This window comes from Sardina pilchardus, chromosome 22 (genome assembly GCF_963854185.1).
Source record: "Sardina pilchardus chromosome 22, fSarPil1.1, whole genome shotgun sequence".
In the NCBI taxonomy this organism is placed as follows: Eukaryota; Metazoa; Chordata; class Actinopteri; order Clupeiformes; family Clupeidae; genus Sardina; species Sardina pilchardus.
Window position 1 is genome coordinate 29,298,767 of NC_085015.1, and position 17,833 is coordinate 29,316,599.

Sequence of the window (17,833 nt, forward strand, 5' to 3'; positions counted from 1 at the left end):
CGGTAATCGTTACATCCCTAGTCGGAATGGCACGTTGTTTGAAAAAAAAAAAAGTTAAATACTGTAGGCCTAATGAACAGCGGATACCAGCTGGGTTGTAAAACATTCGAAAACTCTGCAACTGCAATCTGACATGCCGAGCGTCTGTTCAATACGGAAGAAGACTTTAACGTATTACTTAGCCGAAACGTGAAGAAAAATAAAGGACTGACCATCTCGTTTCTCCGCGTTTCCCTCAATAACAAATTTGCCAAACACAATTCGGGAGAAGCAGCGGACAGGAGCGCCACCACAAGCAAGCACTTCTAGCCCAAATTAACATGGCAACGTTGCCTATGACTAAAGTGTCCAAGTAGGCTAGTCCTACTAATATTACATTTGATTGGTAGTATGTTTGTAGCGCGCCAGTTTACCCATCCCCTACATCAAAACAGCTTAGAATCAATCAAAGAATCAGCTGTGTCGGCGTTAGGCTGTAGGCGATTTTCTATAACCATTTCAACTGTCAATTTCAACAATGGTTTATTGAAACGACCTTTGCCAGTCATCACCTTCATTTTAATGATTAAATGAGATTAAGGAGTCGACTATTGACGGATATGCGGTCTTCATCATTAAATGCAGCTGAAATGCGGGATGAAACTTTCTGCCACCTGGTGGTTGTTTGGGTACATTGCCTTAGCCTCGAAAAAAATCGGCTTGACAGCCTGTGGGATCTCTTCGGGAGTCCCGCGGGAGAAGGTGCATTCTCAACCCGTACCCACTGTATTTCACGCTGAGACGGATCGAGAAGCGCTTGATTGCAATTCACACTACAGGACTTTGTTCGTTTACTGAGCGAGACTTAGACTGTGTTCTGTTATTCACTTATTGTACCACCTACAATAAATCATTCAATCGCCGATCCTGATCCAGCCGTCAAGCTTTATTGACCAACTTCAATTCAGACATTAGGACATTGAAACTGATAATTGATAACTGATAAAGATAATTCTTTAGAGAAATTAGAGAATTAAATGCTGCTCTTGTTTAATGAGATTATTGAAGTTTGTGTCATGAAGAGTTTGACAAAGTAAGGATACCATACCTATATCAATGTTACATAACAGTTTCGTGAACGAACTAAAAGAAGTAATCGATTAACTAATTACGGCCAAGCTTGGGGTAATGTTTTTCCTGTTTCTGTGATATCAAGACATGCTATAACTGTGTGAGTTTCGGGACATAAATGCTGTTTGCGTGCCAATGAGAAAAGGAGGGTTGGTTGTTTCCCAAAGGTCTTTTGTTCGGTTGATGATCAGCGACTGAACTTAAGTGCTGCAGTATTAACTCATTGATTGCCAACAACGTAATATTGCGTTTTTAACACTACTGACAAAATATTGCAAGATCATGAGTCAGCTAAGACTATCTTTGATGAGTGCTGCGCAACAAGAACACTCGCAGGAGGTGACACTCGCAAGAGAGCGTCTTGAAACCCAATTGAGATCCCAGGCAGGAAAGTCTGGAAAAGAGTTGGAGACAGATTTGAGGATTTGGAGAAGTGGAGAAGTGAGACAGAGAAGTGTGATTTGGTGGAACAGCTCAAGGAAGCAGACCTGTTGCTGGAACAAAATGGACTGAGGCGAGGAAGACTGGCAGGGCGGCCCCACTCGGCTGGGAGGGGCCAGATCCTCCCATTTCCGTCATTCCATGTGGGCGAGGGGTGTGATGGGCAACAATCAAGCACCTGTCTTTATCCGGAATTGCCTGGCCAGGGCGCGGCAGCGCCACCTCCAATAGTGGGGGCTTCTGGAAGTGCAATGGAGAAGAACAGCTCCCCCAGGACTATTACCACCAACCACCACCAGTGGCCCCATCAGCAGCCTCTGGTTTCTGCATTCCATACACACCAGGAGGTGCATTCGCAATCCATTGCCCTCAGACGGTTCCATCCCACCTGGGCTACCATCAGCTACAGGCCGCAGCACCAGCCGCAGCATCAGTACCTACTCCAACTCTATCCATGCTGTTACCAGCGCCACCTGCTGTCAACCCAGGATATGTGCCACCGGTACCAGTACCAGTCCCCCCAGAAACAGCGAATGAGGGCGCATCCACATCAACGGCTGCCCAGGGAGGTGCTGTTCCAAAGAAGAGGAAGGCCATTCCAGGCACGGACGGCTGGGATGTCTGGGACGAATCAGTGGACGAGGCACTGATATGCCCTGTGCGCACCATTGCCAACGCCGACGGTGTGTCTGTGTACTACCAGCCAGCGAGAGCCGACGAAATTGAGAAGTGGTCTAAGGCTGTACAACACCCTCGGGACGCAGGACGTGGTACCTGGGCGAAGATAAAAGAACTTAAGGAGATGAGAGACCTGCATCCACTGGACGCCCTGAAGATCTTGCACCGTGTGCTGAATGTGAGGGAGAGAGAATTGCTCCGGATCACAGTCATGACAGCGCTAGGAGAAAACCAGCTGGGCCTGGAGGCCGGTTGGGAAGAAATTCGCCAGTGGCTACGACAACAAGCCAAATCAAGGGTCGACTGGTCCAGAGTTACTGCCATTCTACAACAAGAAGGGGAGTCTGTGGACGCCTATGGGAACCATTTCGTGGAGGCTTACCTGCAATATGGTGGAATGAATCACGACTCCGACACCATTTCAGCAGCCACTGAGAGCCCCCTGAAGAGTCAATATCTCCAGGGCTTGCTGCCTGAGATTCAGAGGGGAGTTAGGCTCATTTTCCACAACTGGGAGGATTACATCGTCGATTTCCATCAGGTTGTCACCTGTGCTATCTGAGTAGCCCGCGACACAGGGGTGAAGATAAGAAACCTGAATGCCTACAAGAGAGATGGCAGAGAGACAGGAGAGAAGAAAGCAAGGTGCTACAACTGTGGGAAAGCGGGACATTGGAAGAAGGATTGTATGAAGGTTAAATTTCACTATATTCTCTGAGCTATACTATACGTCCCATCAGAACCCATTGATTCGACTCGTCTTCTTGCCGTCAGCTAGCTATTTTACTGTGGCGCGAACTTTTATGAGATCATTGGCAAGGGGTGAATATTCTGCTCCAACTATGGGGCCAGAGCCAGAGGGGTGGCAATTTTGATTAAAAGGGGGACACCCTTTGTACCATCCCAAGTTATCTCTGACACAAATGGACGCTACATTATAGTCTCAGGGAAATTGTTTGGCACTCCCATCGTCCTAGCCAACGTATATGGTCCAAACTGGGACAATCCACAGTTTTTTTCACGACTTATAGTGCATTCTATTAACATTCCGAGGACAAGATCCGAGGACGTTGCCTAGTGATAGTGCGTTCTATTAACCTTCCGAGGACGAGATCCGAGGACGTTGCCTAGTGACACGCACGAGCACGCCCCCTTTCCTCGGAAGGCGACCTCGTCTGCTCGTCGAACTCAGAGGAGACCGAGGGAAGTTTCTGAGACAGATTCCAAGATGGCTGCGCCCATATTCATTTGTAAATATTAACGGTTTTCATTGTGTTTGGACCGCTTTGGTGGTTTAAATAACGATTTCAATCACTACAATGCCTCACTGCGTCTGTATCACTGCCTATGGGAATGGAAATCGGCCTTGTTGTGAGTGCAATATTGAATGAAGACTTCTTTAACTGGTGTTGGTAAATGTAGCTAGTGTTGCTAACAGAAGCTAATAGTGCGTTCTATTAACCTTCCGAGGAAGAGATCCGAGGACGTTGCCTAGTGACACGCACGAGCACGCCCCCTTTCCTCGGAAGGCGACCTCGTCTGCTCGTCGAACTCAGAGGAGACCGAGGGAAGTTTCTGAGACAGATTCCAAGATGGCTGCGCCCATATTCATTTGTAAATATTAACGGTTTTCATTGTGTTTGGACCGCTTTGGTGGTTTAAATAACGATTTCAATCACTACAATGCCTTACTGCGTCTGTATCACTGCCTATGGGAATGGAAATCGGCCTTGTTGTGAGTGCAATATTGAATGAAGACTTCTTTAACTGGTGTTGGTAAATGTAGCTAACGTTGCTAACAGAAGCTAATAGTGCGTTCTATTAACCTTCCGAGGACGAGATCCGAGGACGTTGCCTAGTGACACGCACGAGCACGCCCCCTTTCCTCGGAAGGCGACCTCGTCTGCTCGTCGAACTCAGAGGAGACCGAGGGAAGTTTCTGAGACAGATTCCAAGATGGCTGCGCCCATATTCATTTGTAAATATTAACGGTTTTCATTGTGTTTGGACCGCTTTGGTGGTTTAAATAACGATTTCAATCACTACAATGCCTCACTGCGTCTGTATCACTGCCTATTGGAATGGAAATCGGCCTTGTTGTGAGTGCAATATTGAATGAAGACTTCTTTAACTGGTGTTGGTAAATGTAGCTAGTGTTGCTAACAGAAGCTAATAGTGCGTTCTATTAACCTTCCGAGGACGAGATCCGAGGACGTTGCCTAGTGACATGCACGAGCACGCCCCCTTTCCACGGAAGGCGACCTCGTCTGCTCGTCGAACTCAGAGGAGACCGAGGGAAGTTTCCGAGACAGATTCAAAGATGGCTGCGCCCATATTCATTTGTAAATATTAACGGTTTTCATTGTGTTTGGACCGCTTTGGTAGCCTAGAAATCTAGACGCATCCTAGCGGCCAAAAATATTTTTGCCTAGCGGGATGGTCGAGGGTCGCACCGTTGAGGCCAAACCTGCGCTAGGCACAAGGCCAGCCTAGCCAATCAGAACGCTCTATCTGTGTACAGAGTCCTAGAGCCCGCCTTAGCTCACCTTCGGCTTCCGATATTGACGCCAGCCAGGGGGCTGGACCATGCACTCTCGTTCGACGTGTTGGGTGAGACCGTGTTGCACAACCATAGAGAAAAACAAAAGATGGATGAGGCTAACGAAGCGCGCTGGTTTGAATCGGCTTTGCAAGACTTAGACTTGGGCTTTTCTTTGAAGGTTGAGCAGAAAGATGCACTCAAGTCATTCGTTTTAAAGAAGGATGTATTTGCCGTTTTGCCAACCGGCTACGATTGGTCACAAATGCTGGCCTATTACGTGCAGAGGCAGTTTGAAAGACAACTGTTCATCCCACCCACAGGCTTCAGCTCTGTGAATGGTCCGACCCCAGACTATACATTTCTGTGTAGTTTGGCTTGCCAGGCGACCGCTTTGGTGGTTTAAATGACGATTTCAATCACTAAAATGCCTTACTGCGTCTGTATCACTGCCTATGGGAATGGAAATCGGCCTTGTTGTGAGTGCAATATTGAATGAAGACTTGTTTAACTGGTGTTGGTAAATGTAGCTAGCGTTGCTAACACAAGCTAAACACGCCTGGAACTTGGCCAGTGCTTCCGCAAAACGTGACGTCTATGTTCGGACGCGCGAAAGATAAAAAAACGGTTGAAGTGCAGACGTGACATCACACCCGAGATCCGAGGCATCTCAGAGAGCATAAACGGACGCACTATAAACACGCCTGGAACTTGGCCAGTGCTTCCGCAAAACGTGACGTCTATATTCGGACGCGCGAAAGATAAAAAAATGGTTGAAGTGCAGATAGTGACATCACACCCGAGATCCGAGGCATCTCGGAGAGCATAAACGAATGCACTATGTAAGGGATAATGTATAGAACGCCGGTCATTATCGGAAAATAATTCCCGACAGGATGAACTGAACCCCGACGCGCAGCGGAGGGGTTTTGCTTCGTCCTGAAGGGAATTATTTTCCGATAATGACCGGCGTTCTATACAAGAACTATACAAGGCGACCTCGTCTGCTCGTCGAACTCAGAGGAGACCGAGGGAAGTTTCCGAGAGATATTCCAAGATGGCTGCGCCCATATTCATTTGTAAATATTAACGGTTTTCATTGTGTTTGGACCGCTTTGGTGGTTTAAATGACGATTTCAATCACTACAATGCCTTACTGCGTCTGTATCACTGCCTATGGGAATGGAAATCGGCCTTGTTGTGAGTGCACTATTGAATGAAGACTTGTTTAACTGGTGTTGGTAAATGTAGCTAGCGTTGCTAACAGAAGCTAAACACGCCTGGAACTTGGCCAGTGCTTCCGCAAAACGTGACGTCTATGTTCGGACGCGTGAAAGATAAAAAAACGGTTGAAGCGCAGACGTGACATCACACCCGAGATCCGAGGCATCTCGGAGAGCATAAACGAACACACTATTATAGCCAAGTTACCAGATATCAATTTACATCATCTAGTATTGGGAGGAGATTTCAATACGATTTCAATACCGGTACATCCATGAACTTGACTCGCGAGAAACGTTCCAGCCCCTTCTGGTTGGTACACCCAACCACACAGCAACTTCTCGGCATGTCTGTCTACCGCGAACACTGATCTATTAATAATAAGTTATTCGTTATAGATCAGTGACCGTGAACAACACCGGTTCACTTTGGCTTGTTTCAGGCTTGTTCTGAGGGCTTGTTTTCCCCTCAAAAGGGGCGTGGCGCAAACAACCTCCTCTGTGTGACGCGGGTCCGGTCTAAAGTATTGCGCTCTTGACCCGGTTTTGGATAGGTCGAATCCTCATGTCAAAGAGTGCAGCGCTACCCATTGAGCTACTCAATTGCAGACACGAAACGGTGCAGTTTCTTTGCCAGATGCTTTGGATGAATCTGTATGAAAGCATGTAGCCTACATTCACAAAGAGCAGAAACAATTTAATTTAATTTAGGCCTACAATGAGACGTTACATTTAGTTTACATGCAGTGGTGGCTTTGATTGTCGGTGGCGTTATTGTATCCCTTAGTTGCAATGCAATTATTCCCTCGCCTGACAGCTGTAACTGCACGTAGGCCTACATTTCACTACATCGCGACGTGAAATGCCACTAGAAGCAGTTTGTGAATATGTCTTAGTGAGTTAGGAGTCTTCTCAAATTATTTTAAGCTGTCCGAGGCTATGCCTCCTAAAATGCTAAAGTGCTACAGCGGACTGTACTGCCACCTCGTGGCGGTAAATTGTAATACAGTTGTAATACATTTCACGCAGGGCGTGAATCATGCAAAGCGCGAGAGAAACGGCCATCACATTTCAACACCTACTGTATGTATCAGGGTTTCCCGCAGTGCTTTCCTGCTAAGGCGGCCGCCTTAACAACACAGGGCCGCCGCCTTAACTAGCGTCTTCAATAAATAAATAAATAAATAAATAAATAAATAAATAAATGTATTATGTATAGTGATATTCGCCGTATTACCCTGTCATGTTTTCTCCCTGTCGTTCCAAACTGTAGCCGCTAGTCTCCCTTCTCTGTAGAACGCATAAAAAAAGACACCTTTTCAAATCGAGTTGGCCTATGCGCACAGGCGACTCGCTCATTCAGCATGAGTATTTGATATCAGGTGCCAATGCCACGCATATCTCAGAGTGACTGCGAACACAAATAGCCTAAACCTAGCTAGATTTGACGACTCTCATAGGAATGGTTCTCCGTTGAATCTACCAAATGTAGGCCTATGGGATGAGCGGCATAACACTTTTGAGCGCTTTATCTTTTTTTTTTTTTTTTATCACTCGTCTACTATGAACGCATAGCCCACTGCATCTTGTAATTTGTTGTGACAAACACTTGTGCCATCTAGCCTACAGCTAACAACAACTTGTGACGGCTATTCATTCACGTGTTGTAAAATACTGAAATTGTCTGAGGTTTAGGCCTACACAGGCTAGTTTAAACTTCAAACTGTAGCCTCTTGTCTCCCATGCCAGTTTCATTCATACGTTTTGGTTTTGCTGAAATAACTCCTGAATGTTTTTGTTCAGAGCTGAACATGCAACTGTGGGCTATTTGACAGATGACAGATTTGGTTGCTAGTGACAAAATATTAGCGTTCAATGCGGTACGATCTCGCTAATTATGTTTTAAAAAGCATTAAAAACGTTCCGGCTCTCTTAGCTTATATGAGCAACAGGCACGCACAATATACAGCTTCAATCAAAGAATTGCAGCTTTAGGCTACTAAATCACAATTCACTAACTTTACCATACAGTCGCAATGTTACATTTTCATACAGTTTCATCTTTATTTCATGGTATATTCTAAAATATCCACCATTACAAATATTCTTGGTTTTAATAGAATATTATAATATTGACTGGCTTTAAAATATATCCTATGGTGCTATGCTGAGCAGTGCAAAGGTTTTGAAAGATACAAAAGGCCCTGTATTGGAGTTGTAAACTTACACTTTTAAGGTATAATATTGTCTAAATTGTGTTAATGATGTTAATTGGTTGCTGATACAATTAAATCTGATACAATGAATGTGAAATCCAGGTATATTGCTGTCATTAGTGTCAAAATTCAACATTTTCAACATTAATGAAATGCTGACAGCCTACTCAATTTTTACTTCAGCTGACCTCCTTGTCTTCAAGTAAATCAGAAAAGAAGTTATTTAGACATGTGTGTGCTAGACTGCTCCTGTAGCCAACAATCCCCTCTCTACCCTTTGGGAATTGAACTGTTATATGATCCTTGGTGATGTAAATTATGAAAACCCCTTTCTTTGGTTGGTCTTGATGCGGCCTTGACTCCTTTAAGACTCGGTCTCGACTCAGACTTGCTTCCTAAAAGACTCGGTCATTGTCACTCGGTCTCGGCTGCAGTTAAAACAACGGTCTCGACCCCCCCCCCCCCCCCCCAATCGTAGGGCAGTGCCGGCGATGCGGCGGGGACGCTACGGCGACGCCCCCTTCCCCTGGACAGACACCACCTTAACTAACAAATTTTCTGAGGGAAACCCTGATGTATGTACCCTGGGGTGGGTGGGATCGGGGATGTAGCTGTTGTTGTTTGTATAATTGAACTGTGAAAACCTAAAAATAAAGTTACAAAAACAAAAAAAAAAGAGGGGGAATTTATTAGCCTGACGACGTCATACTCAATTCTTGTCAGAATATGAGTCTGAAACTGCTCCATTCAGCCGCGATTATGGGGCGTGATTCAACCGATACAGGAAGGGGGGATAGCTCTGCACTCCTTGGATAGACCAAACCAAACAGAACAAGTTATTGCGCTGTCAGTAGGCCCTATCTATCTTGTACAACACCTGATAGCGAAATCTAAGACAATGAAATATGTAGCAGGGTAGGCTATATGGAAAACATCCTCCTTCGTTTTTAAAAATAATTCCTTCAAACTGTATGCAATGAGCAGCTGGGGAAGTGTGTTGTTAACCCAACGAGCAAACAGACATTTTTAAACAAACGGGAACAACATCACGCAAACATGCTGTTTTAACTTGGTGAAAGTGAAACTGAAGTTTTCCCACATATCCACCTTGGTCTAAGTGTTCAGAAATAGTTGTGTGAATCCGTGATAAAACCTCAGTTTCAATAGCTAAGCTAAACGAAAGGCCAAACTGCATGAATGAATTATGCATTCATAGCCTTAAGGGCCGTTCACACTAAGAACGATAACGATAACAATAACCATAAATAAATATCGCTCTTGTTAATATGAATGACAACGTTCACACCTAAACTATAACGATAACGACATGAAGAACGATATCGTTGTTGATCACTTTCAGAGCGATTTTGAGAACGATAAAAAGCTAACAGCCAATCAGAACCCATAATATTCTAGCCATCACGGAGAGACCTTTCTTATCGTTGGCCAGTGTGGACGCTTTTATCGTTATCGTTATAGTTATAGTTATCGTTATCGTTCTTGGTGTGAACGGCCCTTTAGCGTTTCTGTTGCAATCAAAATCAACCCAAGCCAACACGGTCTCACACCCAACTCGTCGAACGAGGACGCATTCAGCCATGAATGTCACTGCTGTTCATCTGTCAATCATCACGTAAAGCCCGGCCTGACAATGTGATTGGTCCGAACAGATGTTGTTCAGGAATAGTAGCAGCCGAATGGAGAAGTGCCAGACCGAAGTTCCCTGCAGAAAAAGGATTTAGGCGGAGCTAAACTTCGGTCTGGCATCCAGGAATTTATTGCACCCAGGGTAAAATGGGGAATTTTGTCAATTTATCTTGTTTTACCCCAAGATGCTATTTTTTCCTGTATCCAGAGACTGACTGACAATCTGGACATTCTGGAAGTGTCTAAAATAGACACCTACTAACTGGACAAATGTAAAAAATGTCCAGGATTTTATCTGATTTGACTCAGCATGTTACCTTGAGCTTATGAGACAGGACTTCATTGCATGGCTCATCAATCCTCAGGTTGAACTCATGTTCTTGTTTTCGCATTTCAACATCGAAGTATGCCATCATCTCCTGTGATGTTCAAACAACAAAACAAGTCACTTGCTTTAAAGAATTGTCTTGCATGATCGTTTGAACCATTTTGCTTTATTTTGTTGAAGATTAACTAAGCCACGTAGTCAAGCCAAAATGGCATACCAAGCTACACCAAAGGACTAACAATGTGTATGTTGTGTAATAGCTTATAATGTTCAGCCAGAAAAGCCATGTAAAATACATTGTCCAAAAATGCCCCATGTACAGTATCATCAGCTTTACAGTTAATGATCACAGCTTGAGTATATAAAACGAATAAAATAAATTATGTATTGACAGTACTCAGTGCCACCAGAAATATGTGAAAGATTTCCAGGGTTTTCCTAGCAATAGCCTACAGGTAAGTACAAATTCCCTTTGAACGCCCATCAAACTCACCTGTTTTTGCAACGCCAGCTCCCCCTCTGTCTGTTGTATCTTTAGCTTTAAGCTTGTCTTTAGCCCTTCATTCTCCTCCTCGAGCCTATGAATTTCTTCATTCTTTTCACTACAGGAAGCGACGACAACAGACAAAAGGTGAATGCTTATAAGCGCTTGTGGGTTAGAGGTTGGTTTGGTCTGACAGGCTATTGCAACAATTTGAGGTAAAACAAAATGTAAGCATGATGAGCATAGTGTTTGAGCCTACAGTACCTGCACACTGTGTTCAAATGTAGCTGCAGGTCTGCCATCTTTTGTTGGTACCTGGTATGCAGTTCTGAACATAGTCTCTTCTCTTGCATTCCGGTTTCCTGAAGCTTGCTTATTTGTACATGCAGCTCACTCACCTCCTCTTGTTTTATACAGTCATTGAATTGAAACTTTGTGATAATGGCATCATAACACCCTAGCTTATGATCTCTTTCTTCCAACAACTTGAGATTGAATTGAAAGTCCTCCTTAAGGTGCTGGAAATGCTTCCTTTGGGCATAAAGCTCAGTTGTGGCTTCCTTTAGGGCCAACTCAAGCTGTCGAGTGTGTAGTGCCTGTAACTCCTTCCATTCTCTCTCTTTCTTGGCCAAAGTAGACTCAAGATCCCCAGAGTTCAGCATCTCCACACTATGACTGACGAGAAAAACGAAATCAGCATCCTTCTCAAATGCCCTAGCACAGCTTTTTTTTACCTTCCCTCTATCTGTGCACACATTAAATATATAATTTCAACTTAAATCTTCTTTATTTTGCTTGCAAGCAGTAGAATTTCCCACATGAAATACATTTACTCTTTATTGATCAGTTTCAAGTTTCAGTTAATGTTTAAATTGAAGGCCTATTGTTTAAAGCTCAAGGTGGTGCATCCTTGAAAGATCAGGCCACAGTTATTTCTAAGTGAAGGAATCTGGTGCGGTTGTCTGTGGTTTGGGATGTGTTCTTCATATTCATGAAGAACACATATTCAAGGTGACATTGATTTTGATGAATTGATGAACCAAAGAGCTATAATGAACATGAGGCATGGTTATATGAAAATCTTGAACTTAGAAATAGCCACTGAAAAATGGGCGAATTAGAACAAAGCCTACTTGTGATGTCAAATATCGCAAAGCCCAACCTAAGGTTTTAATTGGATTTGTAAAATTGCAATTGAGTCCAGTAGTGCGTAATGCTGCAGCGAGTCTGTAGCCTACCATAGACGGTCTGTACACAGGACACAGCAGGTCGCACGCGGGCGCATGCGCTTAACTCCACACTAATAGTAGTTTAGTAATTGCATAGATGGATTTAAAAACGTATGCCTCCCAACATATTCTTGTATCATAAATTACTCTTTCTAACCGGACCGTACCTGTTTCTAACTAAATAACTTAGCATCAAGCAGCAGGGATGAATTAGCCCATTGTTAATTCAACCGCATCATACGTCTACTGCTGCACACAATACTTCTTGAACAGAATAGTTATAGTCATATTGGTTGGTTAAATGTGTTGCGATAAAAGCTGTTTCATAGTGCAATCTAGATGTTAGCCCGATAAACTATACATTTAGCAACCAACATAACCCAAACCAAAGGTCAGGTTCTAACCTCTGTGACCAGAATCAACAATTGCTGTGTTGCTAAGCAACGTCAAGCTAGCCTAGCCAGATAGAACTAGACGAGTAGACGTTTGGTCAAAGAAAACCGAACCTTACCTTACAAACTGCAACCCAAGTTGACATAAGCATAATCAAACATATGCAATTTATTTTAGCATATGAAAGATGTAACACACTTTTGTTAAACTCTCTCGCCTAACCGGTCTCCTTGCAGTTACGTCGCTGGGCATTGTAACGTCAACTGAAACTGTGAAACTAGCGACAGGTAAGGAAATTCCAATATGGCCGCCATTCGCCTATCCTTCAAAATAAAAGTCAGAACATATTCATTTATTTTTCAATTAATTCATATAATATAAGACGAAAAATATTAATTTACACTTTATTGTGTTATCAAAGGGAATGTAAAATGATTGGTACTTTGGGGTTAACTGTAACCATTTTCTGAGGCTGTTGAATGGTGCACAGGTGGCCTGTTAATTTGAATGGTGAATGGTGAACAGGTGGCCTGTTGATTTGGTGCGTTTTAAACGACCTCAAAAATGGTCACAGTTAACCCCAAAGTACCATATGATTAAATAAGACATTTAGATCGAAAATATACCTTAGAATGCTGTATTGCCAAGTGTTAAATTAAAACGGGATGAATGATAAAACAACTTGTGCAGTTGTTTTATCATTCATCCCGTTTTCAACTGGGAGGGTAGCCTACCCCCTGAGGGTGTTGCAAGCGCCAGCGTAGTTCTGCTGGGAAGACTCAATAGCCATGTAACGCCCATTCATTGCCAATAGGCAACTACAACTGTCTTCATAATAAACTTGGTCACGTAGGCTACCTGAGGGGTATTCCACAAAGCCGGTTTTATCACAAAACCGGGTAAGTTAACTGAGATATGAATAGATTCATAGTTCAAATATTTAGGAACGTGCTTTTGTATGCATTCACGCAGTCAGCGATCCCCTACCAGGGTTTCTCTGAATGGCAGTTGCTTTGGTGTTTTTAAAACTTTTTCTAATTTATTACAGCCTGCGTTCGAGTTCTGAGAAACATGCGGCCCGTTTCTCGCCTAGAAATCTAGACGCCCCTAGCGGCAGCTAGCCTGTTTCGCCCTTTTGATCAGGATTTCCATGCTCCATACATCACGTCTTTATAGGTTTGGCGTGTACGCGCACAACCCAGTGTTAACCAACCCCGTGTTGATTAAACTAATTCATAACCGGCGCGGTGGAACCGGCCGCTCTGTGTTAGTCGGCTCAGGGTCAATCAACCTAGAGTTCAGCGTTAACTCTGTGTTTGTTAAACCTCCGTTCGTGGAATACCCCTCTGTCTCGCTGCTTTCTTCAGATACTGACTTTTGACGACCCTCCTCCCTCCCCAACCACCACCAGTATGGTCCCTGTCCAGCTGTCCAGGGGGTAGACTCCGCCCCTGCCGTCTCATTTCGGCAAGATCTGCAGGGTCCGATCGCTTCAAGACCAGGGGCCTTATAAAGGTGTGCGTAGATTCCACCCTAAAACATTGCGTACGCACAAACCTTGCAATTTGCGTACGCAAAAAAATATTCTGATTTATAAAACTGTGCGGTGCACAAGTTTACGCAGGCGGCTGTTTATAAATACCAACCTGAGTTGAATTGTGCGTGCGTGCACGAGCACCACACTCCTCCCATTGTCGTCCCACAATATCCCATAAAAGGTTCATGCAAAACGATTCATGAATATTCTAGCATTTATACCGATCATTTTATTGGCTATCGTTGACATGATAGAGACGTCACATCAATCTGAAGAAGGAAGTGAAAGTTGGCTGACAGCAATAGGCGCGTTCAAGTTGGCTGCGCAGCACAAAAACTGCGCAGCACCAGATGCACGTGGTTAAAAAGCTGTCCACGATGGTCTAGATGGGCGTGTTTTCGACTCGGCAGTCGGTATCACATGGCCTCAACTTATCGCGGGAGCAAGGCGTGGCCAGGCGGCTGCTCCGCAAAAGAGCAGCCGGTCTGGAGGTACTGCGGAGCGCAGCGGAGCCTAGACCCTGCCTTCATGACGTCAGGTCTTTGCCCTAATTGGCTTTTACATCCCTGACGTGTGTGCAGGTGTTTAGATGCCTCCTCATATCCACAAGAGTCCGTGCGGGTCCGTGCCTCGTGATTCGTCACATGGTCAAGTCTAGCCAAGTCTACACTAGGGGAAGTAGAGAGTGTACAACTTCAAAGCAGCGTTTGTATCCCCTCCCCTGCTGCCACCGGCAGCTCTCGTTGCTGCAAAAGGTCATTTGGAGTTGAACTTGAACACGGCTAATATCACGTTTGACAAGTGTAGCCTACCGTGAAATAAGTATAAGTTTACCGAGTGATATAATTCTGTTTTAAAATAACTTAATAACCATATCCTACATTTTGCCATGTATTGGGCTCATCATATACTGTGCACCATAGCATAAAGTGCAAAGTATTAATAAACAAAGACTCGTATGGCTAATAATAATGCGTGGGACATTATGTCAGATGAGTTTCTGGTTGTCTCGGAATATCTTGCAGCCTAGTAATTTGAGGCCCAAATGAGAGAAAAGACGTAAGATGAGTGTAGATGCTTGAACGGTAGGCGTTAATAGAATACAACCTAAGAGACAATTATGGAAAAGGTTTAATGGCCTCTTATTACTATAGGCGCTTATATTTGGTTCACGAAAGCAATGATCTCTGTACACATCCGTGGTTGTCAATGTCAGCCGAAGTCAACAGAAACCAATTTGCATTAATTCGAATGAATTTCGCGTTAGGGACACTATGAACATGAACTGTTACCTCGGCCAAGGAGGTTATGTTTTCGGTTTGTTATGCTTGGCTGTTTGTTGGCAAGATATCGGCGCTCTCGGAGTACTTTTCTAGTCTAGACTAGCAGCGCAAGTAGCCGCACTGTCGGGAGAGGCATTTAGGCTATATTACTATTATTAAGGAACATCAATATCAATATTACCAAACGTGACTTACTGAAAACGTGAAAACGTTTGCAGTTTAGTGTTAACTTGGGCCTATTTGTTGGCTGTCTTACAAATCTCATAGCCTGTGATATGAATGAATGATAGTGATCACGAAGGTAGTAACATAATGAAATATTGAAGTGTTGAGATACTTTTTAATGCCCTCTGAGCTTTATTTTGTGATGTCACCATTAGATGTCGCTTATTTTCATGCGTGAAAAAGCTTTACGGATGGTCCAAAGGATGCGTAGAATTGCGCATCTTTTCACGCATAGGTTTTCTTTATAAATCCCGACATTGACGGTGAAAGGTGCGTACGCACATTTCAGTCCCGTTCACGCAACTTTTTTGTGCGCAGCAGACTTTATAAATGAGGCCCCTGGACCGAGGACGGGGCCTACGCCAAAGACTTTCCGTATTGCCAACTGTCATGTTTGTTAACCCTATACGAATTAAATCACTGTCTTTTTCTTAAACGGTGCTTCCCGAGTCTTCCTGGCTGAACTGCTGTTCGCTGCCTTTTCCATGGAGCTCATGAAGACAGGGAACTTCCTCTGAACAGAGCCATACTGCCAAATACAAAATAAATTTGGCTCTAAAGATAGTTCTCTCTTGTGTATTTTTGACTTAAGTGGTCCTGACAGAAGTACTTTTAGAAAATATTGATATTTATACCAAGTTTGCCTTTGTAGGTAGGGCCTACAGGCCATTATCTCTGTAGTCACATGATAGGCCTGCTATTAGGCGCGTTCAAGATTGCTGTGCAGCACAAAAACTGCGCAGCACCAGATGCACGTGGTTAAAAAGCTGTCCACGATGGTCTAGATGGGTGTGTTTTCGACTCGGCAGTCGGTATCACATGGCCTCAACTTATCGCAGGAGCAAGGCGTGGCCAGGCGGCTGCTTAGCAGCAGTGCAGCCGCCCTCTAGGTACTGCGGAGCGCTGCAGAGCCTAGACCCTGCCTTCATGACGTCAGGACAATAGCCGTGTTCAAGTTCAACTCCAAATGACCTTTTGCAGCAACGAGAGCTGCCGGTGGCAGCAGGGGCGGGGATGCAAACGCTGCTATGAAGTTGTACACTCTCTACTTCCCGTGGTCTAGACTTGACCATGTGACGAATCACGAGGCACGGACCCGCACGGACTCTTGTGGATATGGGGAGGCATCTAAACACCTGCACACACGTCAGGGATGTAAAAGCCAATTAGGGCAAAGACCTGACGTCATGAAGGCAGGGTCTAGGCTCCGCTGCTCTCCGCAGTACCTCCAGACCGACTGCTCTTTTGCGGAGCAGCCGCCTGGCCACGCCTTGCTCCCGCGATAAGTTGAGGCCATGTGATACCGACTGCCGAGTCGAAAACACGCCCATCTAGACCATCGTGGACAGATTTTTAACCACGTGCATCTTGTGCTGCGCAGTTTTTGTGCTGCGCAGCCAACTTGAACGCGCCTTTTGCCCCAATTGGCTTTTACATCCCTGACGTATGTGCAGGTGTTTAGATGCCTCTTCATATCCACAAGGGTCCTTGCGGGTCCATGCCTCGTGTTTCGTCACATGGTCAAGTCTAGACTACGGGAAGTAGAGAGTGTACAACTTCATAGCAGCGTTTGTATCCCCTCCCCTGCTGCCACCGGCAGCTCTCGCTGCTGCAAGAGGTCATTTGGAGTTGAACTTGAACGCGCCTATAGACACACACTGCTGAACTTCAAATTGTGTGGCTGTGAAAACAAGAAGTTGTGCACATATGTAAAAGGGGGGAGGGGGGGGGGGGGGCGAAATAGAATCCTTATAACATGTACTTTTAGAATATATATTGATATTTATACCATGTTCGCCGTTTTAGGCACCAGGCCATAGATTGTATACCGAGTCACATACTAAGCTTTGACACACACTGTTGAACTTCAAGTGTGGCTGTGAAAACAAGAAATTGTGTAAAAGGGGGGTGGAATGTAGGCTACTTGCAAAATTATATAAATATTTATACCAAATTCACCTTTGTAGGTACCAGGCCGTAGGCTGCTCAGTTTGTACCAAGTCACATACTAAGCTTTACTTTGACACACACTGTTGAACTTCAAATTGTGTGGCTGTGAAAACAATAAATTGTGCATGTAAAAGGGGGGGTGAAATGAAATCCTTCTAACATGTTCAGAATGTAGCCTATATTTCATGTCTCGATCGCTCTACCGCAGTCTCAGTATGGTAAAATTGTTACCATGTGAGATACCATGTGAGATGGTTTGTTCTGGATACAGCATTTAATTTCTAATGGTAATAACTTCAGGGTCACAGTTCTTAAAATTCCTTCATGCAGTATTCATCCCAGATTTTTCCATTTTGCTTTAATATATATTTTCTAATGTAGTACGGCTAGGCCTACAAATAAAAAACAAAATAAAATAAATATTAATAAGATGACCTTGGCCTACATGATACTAAAGAGGAGGAAGGGGGTAAACACATAAAATATTAACAATAGAATAATAACATTTACTGAAAACAGGTACAAACTGACATGAATGTTTGTGATTACA

The 17,833-nt window shown here is 44.2% G+C and overlaps 1 protein-coding gene across 3 annotated transcripts in view; it reads right to left on the reverse strand.

Moving 5' to 3' along the window:
- The window catches only part of ccdc57 (coiled-coil domain containing 57), a 205,147-nt gene that overhangs the window by 186,041 nt on the left and 1,273 nt on the right, over window positions 1–17,833 (reverse strand). For all 3 annotated transcript variants that reach the window (XM_062526216.1, XM_062526217.1, XM_062526218.1), the window contains exons 2-4: window positions 10,931–11,341; window positions 10,676–10,784; window positions 10,172–10,273 (exon numbers count right to left, since the gene is read on the reverse strand). In XM_062526216.1, coding sequence (XP_062382200.1) covers window positions 10,172–10,273; window positions 10,676–10,784; window positions 10,931–11,328 — 609 coding nt within the window. In that variant the 5' untranslated portion in view covers window positions 11,329–11,341. The remainder of the gene's footprint in view (window positions 1–10,171; window positions 10,274–10,675; window positions 10,785–10,930; window positions 11,342–17,833) is intronic.